General features: G+C 34.2%; 1 protein-coding gene across 5 annotated transcripts in view; it reads left to right on the top strand.

Annotated features, from left to right (window-relative positions):
- The window catches only part of LOC129938411 (serine-rich adhesin for platelets), a 301,751-nt gene extending 275,879 nt beyond the window's left edge, over window positions 1–25,872 (top strand). For all 5 annotated transcript variants that reach the window (XM_056045953.1, XM_056045954.1, XM_056045952.1 and 2 more), the window contains 2 exons: window positions 14,264–14,385; window positions 19,807–25,872. In XM_056045953.1, the coding sequence (XP_055901928.1) occupies window positions 14,264–14,385; window positions 19,807–22,812 (3,128 nt within the window). In that variant the 3' untranslated portion in view covers window positions 22,813–25,872. The remainder of the gene's footprint in view (window positions 1–14,263; window positions 14,386–19,806) is intronic.
- Window positions 25,873–26,286: the final 414 nt, after the last annotated feature.

Genomic DNA, 26,286 nt, shown 5'->3' with positions numbered 1-26,286 from the left:
GAACAATCAATCAACTAGAAAAGTCTAGTATTTAGGTAATGGAAGTAGATTCAATTTTGTAATGTGCAAATAATGAATCGATGGATATTTTGTTATGTAAATATTTTTAAAATGTGTTATTTTTGTTTGTTTAAGGCTTAACATTAAGATGAATGGCGTAACATTGTCAAGAGAGTTATTTATTGTTTTTGTTGTTGTTTTTAATTGAAGGTAATCAAAACAGTTGTTTCAATTGTCAATTGAAAAAAATAAATACTAAAAAGGTGCGTGTTGATGGATAAATTAGCTATGTTAATCGTGTTAGATTAAGTTTATAAGCTTTGTATTTGGGAAGGCTATAAACTATATGTGCAAGATACACGTAACTTAGTAAATATTGAAAATAATGGAAAACTTATGTAAATTGACTTAATGTCACAATTTTAAACAAATAAAGAGTTTTTTTTTTTCTTTTCTTCTGTTAGAATAAAACGAGGTCATTAGTAAAAATGTATTTCAACAATTTATTTCAACAAAAGCTCTTAAAATAACTTTGGAATATTGCGGGATAAATGCAGGAAAAATAATATTTTTTAAGAGAAATCATTTGATGTTTATTTTTCTTTGCAAAAAAGAAAATTGCCTTAATAATGGAAAACGAAGTCAGACGCAATATCACTAAGCATAAGCCTTATTATAACGTAGCTTTATAAAAAGTCTCATTAGGTGTTAAATCGCAAGATCTTGGTCAATAATGATCATATCTTTTTGAAAAATTCACAATGTTAAACTATGTTTTCACATTTCCATAATGTATTTTTGAAACGTTTACGTCCCACTTTATATAAGGTTTTTCAATAAAGGCGGGTAGATGTTGTGTGTAGATTTCGTAGCGTTTGCTGTGTGGCACTTAAAGCCGCAGCGCCGCTGAAACCACATGTCCTCTGGGTCCAAATGGTTCAATTTGGGCCATAAGAAATTAGTTATCATCGTTATGAAGCGCTCCCTGTTGACTGTGACCGCCTCTCTAACGTCGTTTTCGAAAAAGTACGGACCAATTACGCCATCGCCGCTGGCCTAAAATCCAAAAATGTGTCTCGTCAACTAAAGATGATTTTTCGACAAAATTGGGGCCCTCTTCCAAACGATTCGAAGACAAGCCAGCGAACGCACGGCGTTTTCTATATGGTCATGGACTTTGATATCCTGGGTCAGTTGGATCTTATGCGGGTGCAAGCCCAAGTCCAGACGTAAAATTCACCAAGTTGAAGTTCTTGTTCACAGCGAGAAATAGGCTGTGTCGAGTTCTGCTGTACACTTTCACACACCGCAGCGATGTTCTCGGTCGATCTTGCGTTCCTTGAACTTATGGATGTTGGTCGGTTGTTAACTGAAACGGTTGTCACAAATTTGGCAACCAAAGTTTGAAGAGTCGACTGTGAAGGGCCACCACGTTATCCGTAAAATGGACGCAATGCACGCAACGATTTACCAAAATGTTGTCCAGTATCGTGATTTTCGTAGCGTCAATGTTAATTATTTATTTAACAATTGTTTATCAACAGTTTTGAACTCAATGTCAATCTCAAATCGAATGTCAATGTTCAAGTTGAGAATTTTACCTCAGCGATTATCTTTTCAATAAACATGTTCCACTGTAAACTCGCTTCATGAAATCACAGAGTTTTCCAGTCGTTTGGTTATGCTTCGCGAGTTTAAACTGTCACGTAACCTTGTTACGAGCTTTAAAAAATTTGCAAATTAAAATTTTTTTAATAGTAATTTCAACTCAAATCGGTTGACAAAGTTTTTTTTGGAAAGAAGTTAAGAACATTGGCTTAAGAAAAGATGTCCAAGTTTTGACGATATTGATTTGCAGGATATGAATCTTAAATGCTTTTCTTCCCAAATCGAATTGATGAATAATGAACTCTACATATCCTACTTCTTGGAAGTATGGAAAATAATCCCTATCCCAAAACAAGAAAAGAGAAAGGACTACAGACACATATCTATCTTTCCTTTTTTATCTAAGGCTTTTGAAACTCTTATAAGTAAGGATTAAAAAAAAATCAAAACCTAAACAAAAAAACTAAGAAAAGTTGGTAAAATTGATTTTCGACTCAAATATCTTTTCAAAACTTTGAGATATTGGCTTTAAGCTACTTTAATCTTTTAAAAAATATAGTTGTCAATATTCACCTAAAGTTTTTAGAAAAATCGAATTGATTTTTTTACAAAAAATATAAACTTGATAGAAATTTTAGCAAAAGTTGGTAAAAATTGATTTTGGATTTAAATATCTTTTCAAAAATTTGAGATTATGGCTTCGAATAAATTTAAACTTATTAGAAATATTGTTTCGGAAAAATTTTGAGAAAAAATCTAATTGACAGTTTTTTTTTACAAAAATAAAACCTAACAAAAAAAAACAATACTTAAACTTTGTAAAAAATTACTTTTGAAAAATTAAAAATATTGTTTTCAAACTGTTTTTATTTCGCAGAAAATATTGTTTTCGATATTCAGTTGTTTTTTTTATAAAAATCCAACAGTCCGTTTTTTATACAAAGAATAGTAAGAAAATTTATTAAAAATTGATGCTCGGTTCTTGATATCTCTCAAATTAATTTCATTCATCCAATTGGTAAAAATTTAGGAAACGCTACTAAAATTGGTAAAAATTAGTTTTCGGCTAAAATTCTATTAAACCAAACTAGATTTTCAAACTCCGGTACCTTAAAGTTTTGAATACCAGAATAATAAGGACAAAAGAATGTTATAAAGCGTTCCACATTCTTAGAGCGCATCTTCGAAACGAATCTCTTTACCGCATATTTTGTTGAATTAAAGCTTATTCTTCCATAAAATTTCCCTTCAAATTGACACGTGTGTTTTAAGGAAGCTATACTACTGCAAATTTAATTTAATTGAAGTGAGAAACTATATTTATCAAATCAAACATTTATGTGGGTAAAAAAGGGCAAACGGTACCGTGCAAGTTCTTTAGTTGTTTTGTAGCAATCATTGTTGTGATCATAAATATTTGGTGCGTCCACTGACTTCCTCGAAGTCTTCGAACAAGAATAAGCAAGCCAAAGAATTCCTTTGGATTATTACTTTTCTTTACCGAAATTAGTCATCTGATTCCATATTTCAGTGAAGTGAAGAAATTCTCAACGCTCTGTTAATATTATTGCCGTGTTACAATCACTGAGCTATTAAGTTTGATCCTATCTTGATTCCTTCAAATGCCAATATTTATCACTTCAAAGCTTGAATACTGAATTCCTTATTTGACTAACTTAGTCACAGTCAATGAAATGAGAACATTTTAAAATAATATTTGCTAATATTAAACCATTATAGGCCAATTATTCACCCAGATAAGCAAGCGCGCACTCCCCCATCATCAGAGCTCTTGTCTAAAACACTTGACAACAACTCAGCTGAAGATTTGAAGCTTTGCGTGAAATTTGTGCGGGGGCGTTATCTATGTGTATAGATAGATGGCGTTATTGGTCATCAAGCACTGATCGCGTCAAATATGCAACTTACTGCAACACAAATGAACGTGGACGTAGAAGAGTGTGATGTATGCTGAGATAATTATTTATGAGATCGTGCAGAACGGATAACAACTATGATCGTTTCCAATCAGATCAGACCAAAGACCAGTCATCAGCTCAGCGTTCGTAAAGTCGTCATTCGAAGAGAGGGTGATCAGCAGTGGATATGTGATGTGGTGGTGCTGGAGCTATGGTATGCTGGTGCAATGTGTATCTGCACTTGACACTTAGTCCCGCATTCCTGAGCTTCGTTCGGCTCGCCCCTCTTCTAAAAGTGTCAACTATACGAGTACGAGTAAATAAGCACATATTACAAAGCACCTCGGCCTTAGAAAACCATTTTGAAGTGTAAGCTGAATAACATGCCTAACCGTCTTCGTCATAACGCGGAGCGGTCAGCGGCAACGGTGGCGCGGTGGTCGCACCCGTCAATATGATGCCCACTAGAAAAATTTCATCTTCTGTACAAACTACGTTACATCTAGAAAAGAAAAAAAACACTGTTTGTTAAGACTTGTTTGTTTGGAATCTCAGAATTCTCAGAATCGTGACAAAACATTAATTCCACACGCAAAGCAATAAGTACATTATAGTATCTACAAAGAGTGAGGAAGCTGGACCAAAAGTGACGGGAGTATTAAATGGCGACTTAACATAGTAAAAATAATGAATGTGTGCACATGGCTGGAGCCAACTTTAAGCCAGCTAAGTCAGCCTCAGCCAGCAGCGCAGCGGGCTATGCTCTGGTGGCGCTACACTTAGTCATAATGATGGTTCCATATTTTCTATTTTTGATTTTTCATAATATCTTCATATATGACGACTTTATGACAGTTGGAAGTTAAATATGAGGAATTACTTATTTTATATGATAATAAAGATGATCGTCCGTCGCATCGCATGTGGGTATATAAAATGGTGTTCGCAAGTATTTTCACTTTAGTGTCATAAAATAAGTCGTTTTTTATTTGCCTTGGGGATCGTATTAACTTATAATGAAAAGCTGACAGTGTTTAACCGCTGTGCAAATATGAGATTGGAAATTATAATTTTTAGATAGTTTTTGAGGTTATATTTATGTATGTATTAAAGTGTCATGGTTGACAATTAAGAAAAATCTGAGAGATTTTAGGATACTTCAGGCTTTATATTAAGAATATTGAAGAAATATTTGGTTTCGCCACCAAGTTTTAAAATTTGTAATGATTTTATTGGATTGAATTCTCTGACCAAACATTATTTAAAAGACTAAAGCGGTCCATAGAAATCACACTTGTGTGCACGCACGACACACTAAATCATAAATTAGTGAAAAAGATCTCAAAGAGAAAATATCAAAATGATTGATATTCAAGCTTGAAGCTTCTATAAAAACAACTTGCCTTGCCACGGACCGCACTAAAAATGTTTTATATGCAACTAAATAGTAAATGTGCCCGCGCATCCCCATACACATCACACCGAGACACCGACACAGAAAAATCAAAAACTTCTGATTTTACTCGCTCCGTGTCTGACACAGAAAAACGGTGTGTCCTCAAGTTTGTGCAATCGTGGTGTCAATGGGCCGCTTAAGAGATTTTGATTAAGGGAAACGTTGTTTAACTAAAGGTTTTTCAAATAATAAACTTAATTTTGAATAGTCTTTGTTCTTTTGGGCAACTATCACCTTTAAAGCTGTCATCTTTTGACATTTGACACATAAACTTTGTGCAATCACATTTACTTAGACTAAAACACGTTTAGTTTGTCTTGAATCAACTTTTTGGTGGCAATAGTGAAACTGGAATATATACATTTGAGGAAGTAAGTTGGAATAAGTAAGTGATGTGAAAAAAAGAAAACCCTGTGTGTCAACCTTTAGGTTTGCTGCTGTATAGTCCGACTGTGTCTTCAATTAAAACCGATGTTTCTTGGTTGGTTCTTACTTAAGGTGGCGCTACAGTCCTGTGTGAACTAGGGCTTCACCCAACAAACTTCTCCATCTAGCTCGGTCTCTAGGTAAATGCCTCCAGTTTTACTTGTCAGCACCACCTTTCCAGCCGGACTATTGGTTTCCACCTATTGACCATTGGGGGTTTTTTGACATCAAAAGGTTCTATTAAGTTGTTTCCAACCTTTATGGATCAGTGCGAATTCTCCATGGTCATCCTGCACAAACGGACGACTTTAGAAGCTATGCTAAAACTAAACATGGCTCTATACAGGCAGTCCCTGTAGATACTGTCATATGCGGCCTTTGAATGGGTGGAGAGATTTTGCATTTTTGTCTTTTTTCAGGATCTGCCGTTATGTGAGTATTTGATGACTGTACACTTTCCTTTTCTAAAACCACGCTGCATGTTTCCATGTGTTTCCATCCATCGGGCATTCCCCTATCTTATCAGTAGATTAGTTTGTGCATGCTTCCTAACAAATTACCTCCAGCAGCTTTGAAGAGCTCGGCATTTGAACCATCTACTCCGGATATGTTTTGACATGCCCTAGCCATCTTAAGCACTGTACACGCAGTTTTTTTACCAGTGGCAACTCGCTGTACAGCTCGTATAGCATCTGATCAAATCTTCTCCGCCAGATGTTACTTTGCTTGTCGACACAAACCGGACCATAGATCGTACGCAGAACCTTCCTTTCGAAGATACCAAGAGATCCTTCATCCGCCTGGGAGAGAGTCCATGCTTCTGCACCGTACAGCAAGACTGTTAGTTTTGTACAGTGTCTCTTTGGTACTTGGCGATAGGGCCTTATTCCTCAACTGCTTGCTTACGCCAAAGAAACAGCGATTATCTTCTCATATCTTCTCCGCCAGATGTTACTTTGCTTGTCGACACAAACCGGACCATAGATCGTACGCAGAACCTTCCTCTCGAAGATACCAAGAGATCCTTCATCCGCCTGGGAGAGAGTCCATGCTTCTGCACCGTACAGCAAGACTGTTAGTTTTGTACAGTGTCTCTTTGGTACTTGGCGATAGGGCCTTATTCCTCAACTGCTTGCTTACGCCAAAGAAACAGCGATTATCTTCTCAAATCTTCTCCGCCAGATGTTACTTTGCTTGTCGACACAAACCGGACCATAGATCGTACGCAGAACCTTCCTCTCGAAGATACCAAGAGATCCTTCATCCGCCTGGGAGAGAGTCCATGCTTCTGCACCGTACAGCAAGACTGTTAGTTTTGTACAGTGTCTCTTTGGTACTTGGCGATAGGGCCTTATTCCTCAACTGCTTGCTTACGCCAAAGAAACAGCGATTATCTTCTCAAATCTTCTCCGCCAGATGTTACTTTGCTTGTCGACACAAACCGGACCATAGATCGTACGCAGAACCTTCCTCTCGAAGATACCAAGAGATCCTTCATCCGCCTGGGAGAGAGTCCATGCTTCTGCACCGTACAGCAAGACTGTTAGTTTTGTACAGTGTCTCTTTGGTACTTCGCGATAGGGCCTTATTCCTCAACTGCTTGCTTACGCCAAAGAAACAGCGATTAGGAAGGGTAATTATGTGTTTGATCTCCGCGCTGATGTCATTTGCAGAATTAACAGCAGTCACCTGATAAAATTCGTGAAATTCGTTTACCACCTCAAAGTTATATTCCAAGATATTGTGTGGATTTTTGAAAGATGGTGCCATTTGTTTTGGCATTGGTGTTGCGCACCACTTTTCAAGAACTATATTGAAGCAGCTACATGACAGCGCATCGCCTTGTCGAAGTCCTCTGGTGGTTTCGGTTGAGTCTCTTCCAATTTTGACGCACCAACTAGCAGTTTCCAACGTCATCCTGATAAGTCGTATCAGTTTGGTAGGGATACACTGTCATAAGCTGCCTTAAAATCGATGAAAAGATGTGGCGTTTCGATGTTATGTTCTTTGGTCATTTCAAGTATTTGGCGAAGAGTGAAAATTTCGTCGATGGTAGATTTTCCAGGCCTGAAGCCACACTGGTATAGGCTGATTAGTTCGTCAGTAAATGGCTTCAGGCGTTCAAATTATACGCTGGACAAGATATTGTATGCGATGTTTAAAGGGCTAATGCCTCTGTAGTTGGCGCAGAGAAGGTGGTCACCTTTTTTATGGATCGGTCAGATGGTGCTTAAGTTCCACTCGTCGGGCATGCTTTCTTCCAACCAAATTTTAGTAACTAGCTGCTGCATGCTTCTTACCAGATCTGCTCCAGCGTTCTTAAAAAGCTCCGCCTGCAGACCGTCATCTGGCTCTGTTTGCTTGAGCACATTCGGGGTCAAACCAAGGGTTCTGTGATGGCGGCTGTATGAAACCTAGCACCTCTTCCGCAGCATTCCTGATGTATTGTTTGCAAAGGTGCCAGTAGGTCTCTGGGCACATCTCGTCCGTTCTACGGATAATCTGTTGGCAAAGGTATTGGCGGTATCCTCCTGCTACAGTCTTCCAACGTTGAATCTTCTACTCGTGGTTGTTGTTCGCCTAAGAGCTTCCATGGATATTCGTACGCACAGTTTAGCACCAATAAGGAAGTGGTCGGAATCTATGTTGACTGATCTGTGCGTACGAACGCCAAGTATGCTAAAGGAGTGTCTTCCGTCAATGGCAACATTATCGATTTGGTTGCATGTTGAACCATCGGAAATCTGGTGCTACTCAACATAATGTTTTTCTCTACTACGAAGTCGCTTAGCCTGAGTCCGTTTTCAGATGTGATGTTTTGTAGGTTATGTCTTCCGATTCACCTACCAAAGATGCATTCTTTACCAATTTTGGCATTAAAATCTCCCAGGAGAATTTTAACATCGTTTTTGGGACATTCCTCATATGTTTTGGCGAGGTCCTCATAGAATTCTTCTTTGGTATTGTCATCCTTCTCTTCCGTCAGGGCATGCGCGCTGATGAGGCTCAAGTGGTGGAATTTGGCCTTAATGCGGATTGTCGTCACTCTTTCGCTTACTTCCCGAAAGCTTTAAACTCTTTGCCTTAGTTTCCCTCTGACAGCAAAACCAAATTCAAATAAGCGCTTCCTCCCACCGAGTAGGCTCTTCGCATAGTAGAAATCACAGCCATCAATATTCCTACTGCCTGGGCCATTAAATCGCATTTCCTGGAGTTCGGTTCGGCGAGGGCATCAGCAAGCTTCTCTGCTTTGCGTGGCTGGTTGAGTGTACGCACATTCCATGTACATAAACGTAAATCGTAGTCCATTTTTCGTTTGCGGGGGGGGGTTGTCAACAGTAACACATTACTTGTGTTTTCATCACACTTTAAAATTTTCTTTCCTGCCCAGCTTGTAAGGCCTGCTCATGGCTGAGATCGTTAGAGCTGGTTCTTCAGAGCGATATCTGGTCTTTTGCTCCTACTTCCTGAGAAGGTAACTCAGGTAACACAGCTCTGGATCCGATGGATCCAACGTTCGTCGTTAGTTCGGCTATCCAGCTGGCACGACTAGAAGGTGACGATACGATTTTGCACCACCAACTTCGTTTCACCTGCTCACAAAACTTTCGAATTTGATTTCTGCTCTCAAACCTCTTAACATCTTCGACCACACACTTCTCATGCTTTCTCTTTTTGATTCTGAGAAACTCATAATGTCAAGGATTGATAACGTCTTGGCAGTGCTTCCACTGGTTTTCGATACACTGTGTTGGCGGCAGGGAACTTCTAAAAAGGTTACTTGTCACTCGGTCGGAAAAGGATCTAACGATCTCTTGCGGTTGTAACCGTTTGACGTTGTATCTTCTCCCAGCATCTCCCTGTTTTGCCTTGGGTCTGAAAATCCAAAGTGCTACCTTGTCAACAATGATGTAGTGTTCTGAATCGATGTGAGCTTCTTGGAAAGAATGCTAGAAGTGTCTAGTGCCTGTAGAAATACATATTGGTTCTGTCGATTTTATTAGCTGATTGGCTCTATTAAATGGATCAACATTTTCCTTCTCCTAACGTTTATAAGCAGAATTGTCGCATTTGGACTCGAGAATCATTGTTAAAAGCTTCTATATTTTTGTCGTGTACTCTGTTTGGTATGGTTTTTGGAGATGGCGGAGTGAGTGGACCTTGCAACTTTTACGGTGAACGCACCATATTATGATTCATGATAATGTTATAACCGGAATTGGAAGAAAATATTGTCCCTTTTGTATAAAATGTCATTAATGGTCTCATTTAATAATCGCAAAGTAATTGTGCCATTAAATACAATTTTTAGAAAATTGTTCTATCTACCATTGCCACAACTTAAACTAAGTATACGACGACTTAAAACGAACAACAGAGCCAACGACAACGACGTAACATTAAAATTATGAACGTGAGAAAAAACTTTTACCCATTCCTTTTCCTTTCAAACTCTTATCGACTATCGATTTATTACCTAAAAACATATACACAATTCCAAACAATGAACTTCGCCCATTTCCTAGAATTTCCTCACTCAATTTGACCTAAATTGATAAATCCATTAGAAGAAGCAATTATTCTCCACCCATGTAAGATTGTATTTTCTTTTCAAAAAAGAAACCAAATGTTAATATTCCACCACTTAATTTTATATACACAAATCCACACCGTATCATAAATTTTTATCAAAGCAATTAAATATTTTCTGATTGCCACACCAGAAGCTCGAGCAAAATAATGCTTTAAATAAACCGAAACAAAAAAATAAAATAAAATTGTATCCAGATCAAAAACGGTCTTTAAATGAAAAATAATAAATTAATAACAAAACAAAAAGGCAAAACAAACAAACCCAAAGCCGTACCGTGCATCTCGCCCTATCCCTGCCTAGACCTGAAACAGAGAAGTGTGCTTGATGGTTGGCTGCCTTAATTTCCCTATTCACTCCATTTAGCCTACCATGCTGCTACATTTAGTATGAGACTTATAAGGTAGGTAGGTATAGGCACAGACTTTTTGTTGAAAAACCAACTTTTGCACGGTATGCAAAAAGGTATAAATTTAATTACCGGCCTAGTTCAATAACCTGATGTGTAAGCATCCATTATACAAAATGTTGTCGTTCGTCTATAAGTTGGCATAGAAGTATGAAGACGGCCACAGAACGTTTGGGGAAGAAGCGGCTTGATGGGGGCTGGAAGCATAAGCATACTTCGAGTACCTACTTAGCACACTTTCAATAGCTTCAGCCGTAGTTTGTGGTACAAATATAAAAGGTACATATACAACCGTATATTATATAGTGTTGTGATTATGCACCATGTGCAATGTCCAGTGTGACTTTCAACGTAAACATTCCATCATCATTCTCAACATCAACTTTTGCACTATCGAGATTTTCGCGAAGTAATACATCTCAGGTTCTATAAGGCAGTCGTCGCGTACTTGCATTATACACAGTAAAAGAGCTTCAAACCTATGACGAATCCTTGGTTATAAACTAGGTACTGAAAAAAGTATGTCGATAGTATGGTCTTAAGGCTGCCACTTTAACTTAACTTCAGAGGCGTCGCGTAGGTTGTTTTCTCATCTAAACTGAAATAAACTTTAAAGTAACTCTTGTCATATTCTCTCCACAATAAAGTATTCTGATTTGACGCAATATTCTAGATTCCCTTAAGAACTGTCAAACGACTGCAGCTTTAAGTCACTAAGCCGAAATTCTCTACGAGCTGTCATATTCCCGCAAATGGTGATGATTCTGATTTGACATTGTATTCTAGGTTCCCTTTAGAACTGTCAATCGACTGGAAAATTCTCGAAATTCTCAACGAGCTGTCATATTCCCACAAATGGTGGTGACACATTCCTGTAACAGAGAAAGCTTACAGGTTATGCACACATTGATAGATCTAACAGTAATTTCATATATGTCAGTTAAAAACTTCCTTACAGTGCTTGCGTTTAATCTTTATGGTTTTCGGGTACCTTGTTTTAGTTTTTTACGTGTAAAAGAACAGATGATCCAAAACAGCTATTCGAGAATTTTTGGTTTATGTGACTATCTGACAGAACAGATAATTCAGCAAACGAATTATTTCAAATGAAACTGAAAATTGATTTAAAATTTGTATGTTTTGTGATAAAAATCCTATGAATTACCAAATATCCATTAAATAATTGTATTTAATAATCATTTTGAACATTGAAACTTAAATATTGGACTGCTTTCTGTGAACAGCTGAAATTTGTCATTATTTGTTGACAGCTATCGCCATACAGCTGTCCGACTCGTTCAATAAGGTATTTGAAAGTCCGGCTTTATAGGGTAGCCTATCCAACAATAGATTGAACGCACCCAATGTGTTACAATCTTGTAGATTTGCAATTAACTGTCAATTTATTGTGGGCTGTCATCTATCTGTCAATCGGAAAATCTGGCAATCTGTTAAATATTTATTCACCAGTGAACTTATAATTGAATTAACACGTTTAGTACAAAAAATCTACGAATTTTGTACAATCAATCAACATTTATCTATTTGGTTGCTAGTTAACTTTCGAATATAAATTGTCTAAGCACACAACTTAACTGTCATTGTCAGATGATTATGAGATAATTGTCCGACACTATAAAGCCTACTATAACCGTGTATACTAAGCTTAGTGTCTTAGTTTTCAATAACTATGGGATTACGTATTTCAAAATAGATCTTGAGTTCAAAATCAGTTTTTGCATCTCTTACCTCTTAGATTATTTTGATTGTTCTGATGAGCATGTTCAAATCACAATCGATAAGGTGAAAACAAAAACACAAAAGGTCGCGTTCAGCGCCACACTTTTTTTTAAATATAAGTTAGGTATTCAGTGTTTTAGAGTGTGTTTCATGATTTATTCAAAATCACTAACAAAAAGATTCAGAGTCTGAACTCAACCTAACCAACAAAACGCCTAACGCATTTTGCAAATAAAGCAGTATTCACATGAGCGCGACCAACGAACGACGAATGAATTAGAAAATGTAAGTTCATATACGTTTGAAGACATATTTCCACACAAATTCTTAACAAAACGATAGCAATTTAGTTTCTATTTCATTTATAATGCATACTTTTATTTTTCAATATCATATATTAATAAATTTAAGAAAACTAAATTATTCGTCGCGAAAAAATTGTAGTTGATACGAACTGTCAAACTTTATTCGCGTTTCACATTATTCACACTCGGAACGAATAAAATAATCGCGCGTACTTAACCTAAAAAAATCATTCTTGTTTTGGTCAATTGTCAAAAGTCAAACTTCATTCGCAAAGAATTAAAAAGTCTCATGTGAATGAAATGTCAAAATCGACTAATATTCTTTAATTCGTTGGACGTGCTCATGTGAATAGTGCTTAAGATATGAACTACGAACTGCGAACTGTGGATGTTCGCATCTTTTGATTTTCTTTCACATGAGCTTTATTTCTATTCGCAGACAGCGACGAATTGTCACTTTTGTCTCCATATTTTACTCAGCCATTACCTTTCAAACAAAAAACAAACCAAGAGTGGTATAATTTTGAGGTGAAGTTGTGCGCGAACAATTTGTTCGCGGCAGTGTGGATGGTATAGGGAACGCGAATCGAGTTTGACAGTTCGTAGCAATCACACTGCAATTCGTTCCTACCAAATTGTTTTCACAAAATTTTCTTGTTTTATAAAACAAAATGCAAATTTAATATCATAACATTAGTGTCAATTGGTTTGTTATAAATTAAATGTGGTTTTGTTTGAAATTGACTTTTTGAAATGTGTAAAATGACGTTTGTTTGTTCATTCGTTGTTAGAAGACTTCAGCTCCTCGTTTGATATATAATAAAGATCCGAAAAATTCCTAAAATTGTTCCTCGCTGAATGCTTCCGAATAACGTCATTCTTGTTGCAACAAAGTGGGAACTCTTGCATTACATGTAACTATAAATCATAAATGCAATATAGATATTTGCAAAAAAAAGAAAACAAAAATGGTTGCCTGACTGACTAAGCATTAAGGCGACAACAAATATGCTCAAGCTATAGAGAAATCCAAAAGCCAGACTTCGAGAGGCTTCGAGCCGGGCGGCAAAGGTTTCAGATTGGCACAGAAGTGTAAATGGAAATAGCTTCTCTTCTCCTTCACTATACGTACATACATAGAGGAACTTCAATAATAAAGGGGGACCAAGAAAACCTAAACAGAAAAATTAAACCCAAACAGAGAGTAGAAGTCGTCGCATCGTTGTCGCAGTCGCAGTCGCTGGATGCTGCCAAAAGATCAGTTTTAATGAAAAGCAAATATTGATATCTCAAGACTAGTGTAAACATAGCCGTTCGTCGTCGCATTGCATCGTCATAGTCAACCCAGAAGGCATGTCATTTGCGGGAGAGAAAAAAAAGGGAAGTCCACAAACCATCACTGGGTTTCTCGAATAATTCTGCTTCTGCCGATAATTCTGTCGGCGACATCTACTAAGAACCGTGATTATGGACACAAGAAAATAAAAGACCTTTTTTTCTTCATTGGAATGAAAATTGATTTTTCATTCTGCCTTCACTACGAGTCTCCATAGTTTAGGTCTGGGGTTATTGGTTATGTTATGTGTGCTCAAATTCAACAACTTCGATAACTTCTATAATATGTCACGAATTGAAGTCTTGGTTCATTATTTGATTCAATATCCTGTGCCTTGAAATGGAGGCGTAGGAGTGCGAATTGGATAAATGATGATGATGGGTGTTTGTCTATTATGTTTGCAATTTAATATTGTTCGTTGATGGCTAATTTTTATTGATTTTTGTTAATTTGTTTTTTTCTTTTATTTACAGAAAATATAACGATAGCCGGCACAACAGACTTTTGGTCCACGCAAGTGTTCAAAATAACGCTGTACGCAAAAAAGACACAAATGTATCTTTGTTTCAACAGCAATTGGAAACTTGTTGGAATGGTGAGTATAAAATTTTGAAATTAATGAATGAAGTTCGTGATCTAGCGCTAAGCATGTTGTTTCTTTAAAATCACTCATTCTTTATAAATCATAGGGTTCATAGGCCTATTTGAAACATAAAATGGCTTTTTAACTGACCACAATTACAATTGACTAAATATTGTAAAACGAAAAATCGAACAGACCTTTATGTCAAAATATCATAAGGTTAAAATTAATGAAAGTTAGGAATCAAAGAAATTCATTTTAATTTTGATTTAATGTCAAAGGAAAAAATTTTAAGAATTTAAGAACTGTACTCCTCCTTTGACATTTTATCAAAATTAAAATGAATTCATTTACCTACACCATATGATACTTTGACATTCAGGTCTGTTCGATTTTCCGTTTTGCAATATTGTAATTGTCTATTTTGCGTCTACAGCCAGCTAGGTCCTTAGATAGCTGTCTCCAGTAAGTTGAGCTCCTCTTCCATCTGCTCAGCGTGCGTCGCAGTCTTTCTCTTCTGCACCTTTCCTTGGGATTGAATTCAAATACCTTCTGGTCTGAAGCGTTAATGTCCATTCGCTCTGCATGAGAAAGTTATGAACCATATTTCTGTTGTGGCACTCTTCTATCTCCTCGATCGCGCAGTTCTCATGCTCCCTGTAAATTCCGTCTAAGAAGCCATTGCTCCTCTTTCCTCTTCTGCTCGTTAAGCTCAAGAATAGCTCTGGTCTTTCATCGCCGCCGCCGAACCGTTTTGTATGTCTCTTGCTTACCTGATGGCTGCAAAACAATGTTGCCCCTCAGAATTTTCCGAAATCCTTTATACTGCAGAAGTCACGCGAGTCGATCGCAATAAGGTCAATCTGGTTGACAGTTGATAGATCAGAATCTAGAAAAATTCATTACCTCAATTTTTCAACTCAACCACTAGATGCTTTTTACAAACCTGAAAAAATGACAGTCCATCTGACATTAGACGTCAAATTATTTCTCCATCATTTGGATTAGCTTGTGGCCTGTTCGTAGAACTGTCATGCTATAACAATGGAGTTTTCTAAAAATATTTTAAAGTCTCTTAATTTGTCAATGAGTTCAACTAAACTAAATAAGCTTCCCATTGACTAAAAAAGAGTAAACAACCAAAATAGAGAAAAAAAGATGATAACCTACAAACGTTATCGAATCATTCAGTCAAATGTTAATATTCTGGTTTTAACTGGTTTTGAATGTTTTTTTGAAATTGTAAACAATTCGCATACCACTTATTCACATTTCCTGTGTTGTTTTTTTATTTTTGTTAATAACACTTACTCTTATTGTTTATTTGTTTAAAATGTTTATATTGATTTAATCAAATATTAATTTAATTTTAAATATAGAACTTTGAATTGGCAAGGCATGTGATGTCTGATTTGGTCTAATCGGAAATCCCCTCTAAGACCGCAAGTTCGATAATAATAGCCTTTTATGCAACCCTTTTAGATAACTTTTTGCATTCTGTGAAGAATGTAATTTACACAAAATATAATTCAAGGGAATGATAAGTTTCCATAACATAGTTATGTAACTAATTTAATCTTTGAGTTATATGTAGGCCTTCAAATTGCAAATATACATTCATTCATTTCAGAACTTTTCAAGAGTATAACTACTCAAACTGAAGCACCCTGCTCTTAAGCCTGTAAATGGACAAAGTACAGGTTCGAATGCTTATTATAACATTTTTAAGTACAAGAGTCAAGTATGTCGTATTAATCACAATTAAATAAATGATACATTTAAATAAATGGCAACACAAACATTTTACTATAACTACATACAACTATTCTCTAGCAAAGATTGAGTTTCATATATCAAAGCCTTGAGATTTTAAAGCAGATCTGAAGATTGCTTCGGCTATTCGTCTGTACTTCATTTCGTGTTAGATGAGAATAAAATATAGTCGACTATTTTGATTGGATACAATAATTCTTTTAACTGACTTTACTTCAGAATGAACTAATGAACACATCCCTTTTGAATTTTTCATATAAGCGTCAAAGTGGCAGTTAGCAAAGACTTAAGATTATTTTAATATCTAAATAAATCAAGTCTAAACGAGAAGTTTTGTAGTGCATTCAATGAACACATCCATTTTGAAGAGTTTTACATACAAACGTCAAAGTGACAGTAAGCGAAGAATTAAGAATATTGCAACTTCAGAATGGAACAAGAGTAAACGAGAACTTTTGTAGTGCATTCAATGAACACATCCTTTTTGAAGTTTTACATGCAAACGTCAAAGTGACAGTAAGCGAAGAATTAAGATTATTGCTACATCAGAATGAATAAATTGTAAACGAAAACTTTTAGAGGGTATTCTATGAGACCAATCCTTTTAAAGTCAAACATAAAAACGTCAAAGTGAAAGGAAACAAAGAACTAAGATTATTTCAACATCAGAATGAACAAAGTGTCAAGGAGAACTTTTGAAATGCATTCAATGAACGCATTTCTTCTAAAGAGTTTTAAAGACAAACCTCAAAGTGACAGTAAGCAAAGAATAAAAATACTAATTTTCCATAGGAAGTTATTGTAATTTGTCCGATCTGTCAAATTGAAAATTTTGACATTTCTAGACGTTTCAAGGTCTCTAGAGTCGAAATAAAAGATTTTTAAAAAGATGTCTGTGCGTGCGTGGTTACGTGCGTTCGTACGTCCGTACGTTCTCGACGTTTTTTTCGTTGTCTATAGCTCAAGAGCCAGAAAAGATGTCCGACTTCAAATAAATTTTGTTATACAGATAATAATGCAGAAAGATGCAGGAGGGACTCTCAAGAAAATTGCAAGGATGGTTTTTCTACCATATCAGTTTTAAAAAAAGGTGAAAATTTCGGTTAACCCTAAATATCTCATGAACCCAAAACGCTAGAGACTTGAATTAAAATTTATATTATATGTTGTGACGTGATACCAAAAAAGTATAATTTTTGAAAAAAATCCAATTCACGGTTTTTTTATAGATCAAAAAAAACTGAAATAAAACTTGTCACCTCGAAAATTTAACGAATAAAAAATGATTTTATCTCCAAAACAATTTTGTGCAACGAAAAATAACGTTTTTAACATATGATAAGATTTTGAGAAAAATGGAATTGACAGTTTTTTTACAAAAAATAAAAATTTAAAAGAAAATTTAACCAAAAGTTGATAAAAAATTGATTTTCAACTTAAATATCTTTTCAAAACTTTCAGATATTGGCTTTAAACTACTTTCATTTTTTAAAAAATATTATTTTCAATGTTCAGTAAAATTTTGAAAAAAAATGGAATAAACAGTTTTTTTTACAAAAAAATAAAAACCTAAAGAGAAAAATTAATAAAAATTGGTAAAAACTGATTTTCGACTCAAATATCTTTTTAAAACTTTCAGATATTGGCTTTAAACTACTTTTATATTTTAAAAAATATTGTTTTCAACGTTAAGTAAAATTTTGAGAAGAATCAAATTGACAGTTTTCTTACAAAAAATAAAAACTTAAAAGAAATTTTAGTAGAAAATCATTTTCTACTCAAATATCTTTTCAAAACTTTGAGATATTGGCTTTTAACTACTTTTATCTTTAAAAAAATGTTATTTTTAGGGTTAAGTAAAATTTTGAGAAAAATGGAATTGACAGTTTTTTTACAAAAAATAAAAACTTAAAAGAAAATTTAACAAAAGTTGGTAAAAACTGATTTTCGACTCAAATATCTTCTTAAAACTTTGAGATATTGGCTTCAAACTGCTTTTATCTTTGGAAAAATATTGTTTTTAACGTTCAGTAAAATTTTGAGAAAAATGGGATTGACAGTTTTTTTATAAAGAATACAAAAATAAAAGAAAATTTAACAAAAGTTGATAAAACCTGAGTTTCGACTCAAATATCATCTCAAAAGTTAAAAATGTTGGCTTCAAACTCATTTTTTTTCACAGAAGATATTGTTTTCGATATTCAGCAATTTTTTTATAAAAATCCAAAAGCCCGTTTTTTCGTAAAAAAAAATAAAATCTGCAAGAAATAATACGCAAATTTGGTAAAAATTGATGCTCGGTTCTTGATATATCTAAAATTAATTTCATTCATCCAATTTGTAAAAATTTTCAACATCAGAATGAATCAAAATGTCAAAATGACAGTAAGCAAAGAATTAGGATTATTTCAACATCAGAATGAATCAAGTGTAAACGAGAACTTTTGGAGTGCATTCAATGAACACATCCCTTTTGAAGTATTTCATACAAACGTCACAGTGACATCATACAAAGAATTTAGATTTATTCAACATCAGAATGAATCAATTTTAAACGATAACTTTTGGAGTCCCCTTTTGAATTTGTATATACAAACGTCAAAGTGACAGTAAGCAAAGAATTTCTATTTCTCATTTTTGACTGGCCTTGGGATTGATGTTGACATTTTGTCTTAATCCCTATTTCAAAAAAATTCAACTTTAATACAAATTTTCTTACAATTATTCTTTGAAACTAAAACAAATCACAAGTCTTAATCTATTCAAAGCCATATTTTGCCTAATAGCTCATGAGTAAAACTTTGTGTTGGTTCATATTTGTACGGAATATGCAACATTTTTTCAAAGGTGTGCCACAAGAACACAACTGTTTACCAAATATTTTGGTTTTTAATTTAATTTTTTTTCTTTCTAAAAAAAAAAACACAAAATGTAATGTTTTTCAACAGAAAATAGGTGTGTTTCGGAAGTGAAAAACCTTTCGGGCCTTGTTTTCTTTTAACAAATCAATGTCATGGAATTTAACTCTCAACCGTTAATGGGAATTGCGTGTAGTTAAGGTACTGAATTTGAGAGATAAGGAAAATGAAGGAATTCATGGAATTTCCAAAATTCAAAAGCGCACCGTTTGCAAAACAGATTTGTTTTAAATGTTTCAAATTTATCCTCTCAGAAATTAAATGAAGGAAGGATTTTATTAAAGTTTTATTTAAATAGCAAAACAGAAGGAAAACTAATTAGGACATTATACAAAAGTCGAGTTAAGACTCGTAACTATACTTTTAAAAAAAGGAAGGAAAGCAAACTTTTAAAAGACGATAATTCATGTTATTTTCATTTGCGTGCTTAGGAGTTATTTGAAGAGAAAATTAACATAAATTTTAGCTTTTTCAAGTTCAAGGGCATTAGTTGGAAGTTAAAAGCAATTTTTAAAAAATCCATTTACATATACGAACTTTAATTAAGACGAATTATTTTTGTTCTATACAAATATCCTTCCATTAGAAAAACTAGGGGAGGCGTAATTATGTCTAAGTAGTTTACCTACTACTTTAGTGCTTCCATTCACCCCCATCAATTTTCAAGACCTTATAAAAATGGATTTGAAAAATATGTTTTTGTGGAATATTAAATATTTTGTTTATTTTATTTTTGTTTCAGAGAAAACTACAAGAAACCTGCTACTTCAACGAGTCCATTGTTCACGGTTATTTCGAATATCGATCGGCTGTCGATCCAAACCGCCGCGTCGGTTTCACACACCGAGGTAAAGCAATTGGACCAAAAAAGAATGTCACAGATGCCTGTTATTTCTTTACGAAAATTGAAGCCGATCGATTTTTTCATCAATATCCAAATGGCTTCAACCCACATCACCATCACCACACATTACCATCATCATCCACATCATCTTCTTCTTCTTCATCATCAGCATTTTCTTCCTCTTATAAGAGACTGCCTAAGTCTGGTAAGTCTGCATCAGGTAAACTAACATCAACACCAACATCACCATCCTCTTCATCAGCTTCAGCATCAGCATCATTATCATCACCGTCAAAAGCTAGTAGCCTAGTGGGTGGAGGAAGTTTAGCATCATCAGTGTCAGTTAGCTCATCAGAAGGACGTGGACAGTCATCATTGCCACGCGGCAGGAATCGCGTGGTAACTGGAAGCGGAGAAGGAGCTGCCCGGAACCGTGGCAGTGCCACCGTCACTCGAAAACCAAACGGCCATAATAGCAACCTAAGTAATAGCAGTACCAGTAATAGTCGTAGAGGAAATAATAATTTAAGTAGCACTAATATAAATCATAGAAATCATCATAACCACAACAACAGCCACAACAACAATGTACAGCAACAGCCAGCCACACAGTTACACAACATACATCAGCATCCACAATCGGCACAGCACCATCAAGTACGTCATCATCATAACGATCCTAATTTCATTGCTCGGCGTCAGCAATATCAGCGCGACCACAAAATCCAACGATTACGCAATCATCAGCAACAGCAATCAACGAATAGCATGCAACGAATGACGTCCGATGGTGACGTGTCATTGCCATTACCAATGTCTTCACCGATGTCACCGGTGCTATCGTCAGTATCCTCGCTGTCACTATCGATGGCTGGTTCATCGCCAGTCGGTGCTTTTGTGTTGCCGCCACCAACATTAGCTAGTGACGATGTTGCTGTTTCGGTATCAGCTTCAGCAATGCCAAGTCGTCGCAAGGTGAGACGAAAAAAAATTAACAGCAAGCACCGTCAAGCGCAGCAAGTGACAAATGCAAAAGACCCAAAACATAGACGTGCCTCGAAACAGAAACAACAGAAATCGTTGAGCATGAGCAGTTCATCGACAACGCCAACAGCCAGTTCCAGTACAGAAGATAATCTGCTGTCATCTGATTCATCTTCTTCATTGTCATCGGCGTCACCTCAAATGGTTGAGGAATTGGTGTCGCCATCGATGTCATCTGCCGGCGGCAATGTACCATCATCATCGACAGTCCTAGCATCTACAACTTATACCTCATACTCATCGCCATCGTCCGATGAACCAGTTTCATCAAGTGAAACTTCACCAACGTCACTTTCCGATGAATTGCTGTTATCATCATCAACATCCATTAATCCGTCTCCCTCAACCCTTTCCGAATCGTTTCCATCATCAACCTCCGTTTATCCACGGTCTACCAGCATTTCACTAGATGAGCCATCATCATTGTCATTCGATGAACTATTGCCAACACCACAATTGGGCGATGAACTGATGGCGATGATGATGGAGCCCATTGGCAATGACAGAACTGGTGGCACTTCTTCTACCTCGACCGATGATTACAGCAGTAGTAGTAGTAGTAGCAGTTTTAGTACTGATTCCAGTGGCAGCAGCAGCACTACCAGTGACGCAACTAGTGAAAGTAGTAGCAGTAGTACAATCGATAGCGCGGACCTAAGTAGCTACCGCAACCACAACGATCAATACTCGAATGACGAGGCAAGTTCAATGCCTGTCTTGCCAAACAATTTGGATAATAGTATGACTGAATACCTATATAGTACTAGTAGTAGTAATAGGCATAGAAATATAAACAATAGTAATTTTAAAAAGTATTACCACAATGGCAACATGGGCATTGAGAAACTTAGTCGCAGTAGTAAAAAGTTACCCACAATTTTTAACAATATCAACATCAGTAATAATAACAACCCTGGTAACGTAACCAGTGCTGGCTCCTCCGTCGGCTTCAGCGGCAGCAGTGTTACATCTACAATTTTGGAAACAACAGCAGCAACAAAAAAATCAACAACAACAACAAATCATAGAAATAATTATAATATTAGTAGTTATTTAAATATAAACAATAATAGTAGTAGAAATAGTGGTAGTAGGAAAACAAATAACAAACAAAATGTTGATAGATTCTCATCTACAACTGAACAAACAACAACAACAACAACAAAACCAACTTTAACGACTATTAGCAACAATTTTGATGAAAATGTTACTCTAAGTACTAACAATAATAATCAACATAGCAGTTACTATAGCACTAGCAGCACCAAAATCAATAAAAATTTACACAATAGCAATTTGTTGGATAGTGAAACAAAAAAGTATTATAATAAAAAATCTTCTACAACAACTACATTTTCTACTACTACTCATTCTTCTCCTCCTACTTCTCCTCTTCAACAATTTCAACAATTCCAACAACAACAACAACAATTATTTTCAACTAGCGCATCAAACGCAGCCGCAACAGAATCAACATCAACAACACCAACAGAAACAACTACCGCAACAACAAGAACATCAAGATTACCATATAGTAAAACATCATTAATGGCAACACCGCCATTTCCTGTGACAGCTAAGAAGACCGCCATTACAATGGGCAACAACAACAATTCCAATTCGAATCGAAGCAATGTCAATAATTTTTTCGCTGGTGAAATTGTTGAAGGAACATACGATGCTATGGCCGATGATGATACTATTTCCGGTGGAATTGGAACGGGAAAACTCGTTGCAGTGGGTTATCTGCCAACTTCAGCATCATTGTCATCATTGCCAGAATCGATTAGAATAGCAAAAATCAAAATTAATCGAGAACGTCGAAATCGATTGAGAAGAAAACTGCACATAGGATCTTAAATTATTATATGTTAATTTTGTTTGTTTCTTTTTTAAATTATATTGTAACAAATGCGCATACTTACATACAAAACAAACAATTAAAATGAAAAAGTAAAAAAATATAGGTGAATAAAAAAATTAATAAAAAAATAGCAAATATTTGTGAGGGAGAAAAATACGAAATGTAAAAAATACATAAGTTTTTATTCATTGCAATGTGATTGGGATATGATGGTATAGTATAGCGATGGATGACAGGCAGGTTTGACATTTAATTTTTAATTTTTTAAGTAATGAATCTCAATTTATGTTTTTGTTCACGGTTTTACATTTTGTTTTGTTCTTTATTTTGCAAAAATTTGTTTCCTTTTCTGAAGTTTTTGTTTTTAAATCAATAACTCGAGATCTTAGTGTCAAAATTATGAAGTTTGACTTTGTCAATATGAAAGTTCTTCATCGGGATTAAAATTATCTGTTAACATTACATTTTTATAAAACAAAAAAATTAATGTCTTATTCTAATAAAAATAACTCGCAAAACTGACGGATGAATATCCAAATGTCAAAAATTACAAAGCGGAAACAGTTTCCTTCAAAAGTAATAGAACGGTCGTCGCGATTTGTTGTTATTTATTTTGCAAAAATTTGTTTTCTCGAGATTCAATTGTGAAAATGATGACTTTACACTTTTTTCGACATCAAAATTCTTCATCGGAATTAAAATTATCTGCTAGCATTACATTTTTATAAAACAAAAAAAATAAAAGTCTCATTCTAATAAAAAACAAACTGACAGATGAATATCCAAATGTCAAAAATTACAAGGCGGAAACAGTTTCCTTCAAAAATAATAGAATGGTCGTCGAGATTTGTTGTTATTTATTTTGCAAACATTTGTTTTCTCGAGATCCAATTGTCAAAATGATGACTTTACACTTTTTTCGACATCAAAATTCTCCATCGGAATTAAAATTATCTTTTAACATTACATTTTTAAAAAACAAAAAAATAAGAGTCTCATTCTAATAAAATAACTTAAAAAAACTAAAAAAAAGATGAATATCCAAATGTCAAAAATTAGAGGTCGTCGAGATATATTTTCTAAAACATCGAATTTATAGCAAAACCTTGACGTTCCATTACGGCAATAAAGAACTAGAATAATTAAAAATTTCGAATTTTAAGCTAGAATCAGAGCTACATTAATGTGTGTGCGTTCATCCAATCCATAAACAACCAACTCTGATCAGTCAAAATGTCAGATATCCCTTTGTTGCATTTGACATTTAATTATCATATTCAGCAGATTATTCTGTAGTTTGAACGCCTGCATCTTTTAAGACTATAAGTAAAATGACAGTATCAGCTAAATTTATTGTCCCGCTAAAAGCTTTTTCTTTAGCTTTTGGTATAGTTCTGATTGGAAATAAAAGGTTTTGCAAAAGCTGTCAGATTTCAAGGGTATACATAATAATGGGCTGGTTAAAGCAACATGAAAGCAAATGCGTTCTTTGAACGTAAATTAATGTAAATTCAAGTGTCAAAATGTTTAAACGCGGAACTTGCAAAACTGATAAAAACACAACTGTCTAAAAAAACATACCTCAGGCAAACTAATATTGTATCTCGACCTGTATTTTGTACTTTTAAAAAATGATTATTCCTTTGCCAATTTGACAAGGAACCCTTTTGCATAAAACATTGAATCAAATTTCGCATATAATAAATAAATCACAGAGTTATATAGTTCAGATGTCATTTTGACATAAGTGGAATTGATTTGAAAGGAACATTTTTCTTGACTAACTTTCCAGTCAACTTTCCACTAAAGTTGCCTTAGTTGGAAAGCAATTTTTTGGCAGCTGGCCAATCAGACCTACTAGAAACTTGCCTTACTTTTAAATCCTTTGTGTCGTCTGAACCTCCCCAATTATTGTTGACGTTTATTTCGTGGAATTGACATTTTCCGCCATTTGTAAAAATTATAGAATAAAAATTTTAAACGGGATTTAAATATTTTAAGTGACTTTAAAATTTTATTCATATTGCTAAAGAAGTGTTGTAAAAATCCTGGAAATATCTAAAGTTAGAAACTGATGAAAATGCTTGTCAATTTTAGCCTTGTTTTTGTCGTTTTCGTTTATTTCTGTTTTATTATATAAATATCTGCCCGAATCTATCTTTCCGTTATTTAAAACATTTAATGATAAAAAAATATAAAATAAATATACTACAAAACTATCTATATTTTAAAATATTGCTCCCCCGCCTGCAGCCTAAATAGACAAAAGCCATTAATGACAATAACAAAGACGTGTTATGTAGTGTACTAGAAATTAACAAAAATTAAATGAATAAAACAAAATAATTCCAAATTGTTTAAAAATAAAAAAACATGATTAGAAAAAAAGAGAAAATACTTAGATACTTTATTTCAAACAACTGTAACATATAAGCCATTAATTCAAAATAATTTTTAAAATTAAAAAATAAAAAATTTAAACAAAACTACCAAAAATAAATTTTAAAAAAATCCATTACTATGTAGGTATGTGTATTCTAATTGAAAATATATTTAACAAAACAGAAATATTTTTACCTGTCAGTATATTGCAAAAAAGAAAAACAATTTATATTTAACGAATTTCGAAAAATAGCTGATTTAAAAAAAAAATTAAATAATTAAAAACAAAAAACAGTCAAATTGAAACTAATAATCGTTTGTAATGTTTAACAAAAAAAAAGCTATTAGCGATAAAAAGAGAATAAAACCAAAATATAATACATTGCGTCAAAAGAGTGTAAAAGAAAAATTAAGAATAAAACCTTATAACGTTCTACATACAGAATTCATATAATAATTATTATTTTAGAAAATCCAACGAACATTTTGGGATTCAATAAATTAATCAAAAACAAAATAAAAAACAAAAACAAAAAAACAACACGCGTTCAAAAAGAAAAACCAAATACAAAAATTTAATAAGAATTTTCTATTCAACTGTTTCTCGAATATTTATTAAAACTAAATAAACAAAGGTATTTATATATAGAAAAAAAAATAAATTTAAAAAACAACTTAAAACTGCAAAAACCGCTTGATTGAGTTTTGAAATTTTTTGTTTTTTAAAATTGTGTCGGCATTCGATTTAAAGAAAACAAAAATAAAACCTAAAAACAAAACAAAAACTATATAAACTGTAAAAAATAAATAAGCACTACATTTAAACAAACATAATATTAAATAAATATAAATATATATATACATAAAAATATAAAGTAAATATTACATTATATATAAAATAATTTTAAATGAATGTAAGCAATGCAACTAACTTATTTTTTATTTTTTAATCATTATTATTATTATTATTATTATTGTATAACATATAAACACTGTTCAATGTTGAAAATATTCAATTTATAAAATAAATAAATAAGAAAATAATTATTTAATTTTATTTATATTTCTGTTTACTTCTTCTACATAAC

Source organism: Eupeodes corollae, chromosome 1 (assembly GCF_945859685.1).
Source record: "Eupeodes corollae chromosome 1, idEupCoro1.1, whole genome shotgun sequence".
Classification (NCBI taxonomy): Eukaryota; Metazoa; Arthropoda; class Insecta; order Diptera; family Syrphidae; genus Eupeodes; species Eupeodes corollae.
The sequence above is the reverse complement of the archived record's forward strand: the minus strand, read 5'-3'. Positions and strand labels throughout refer to the sequence as shown.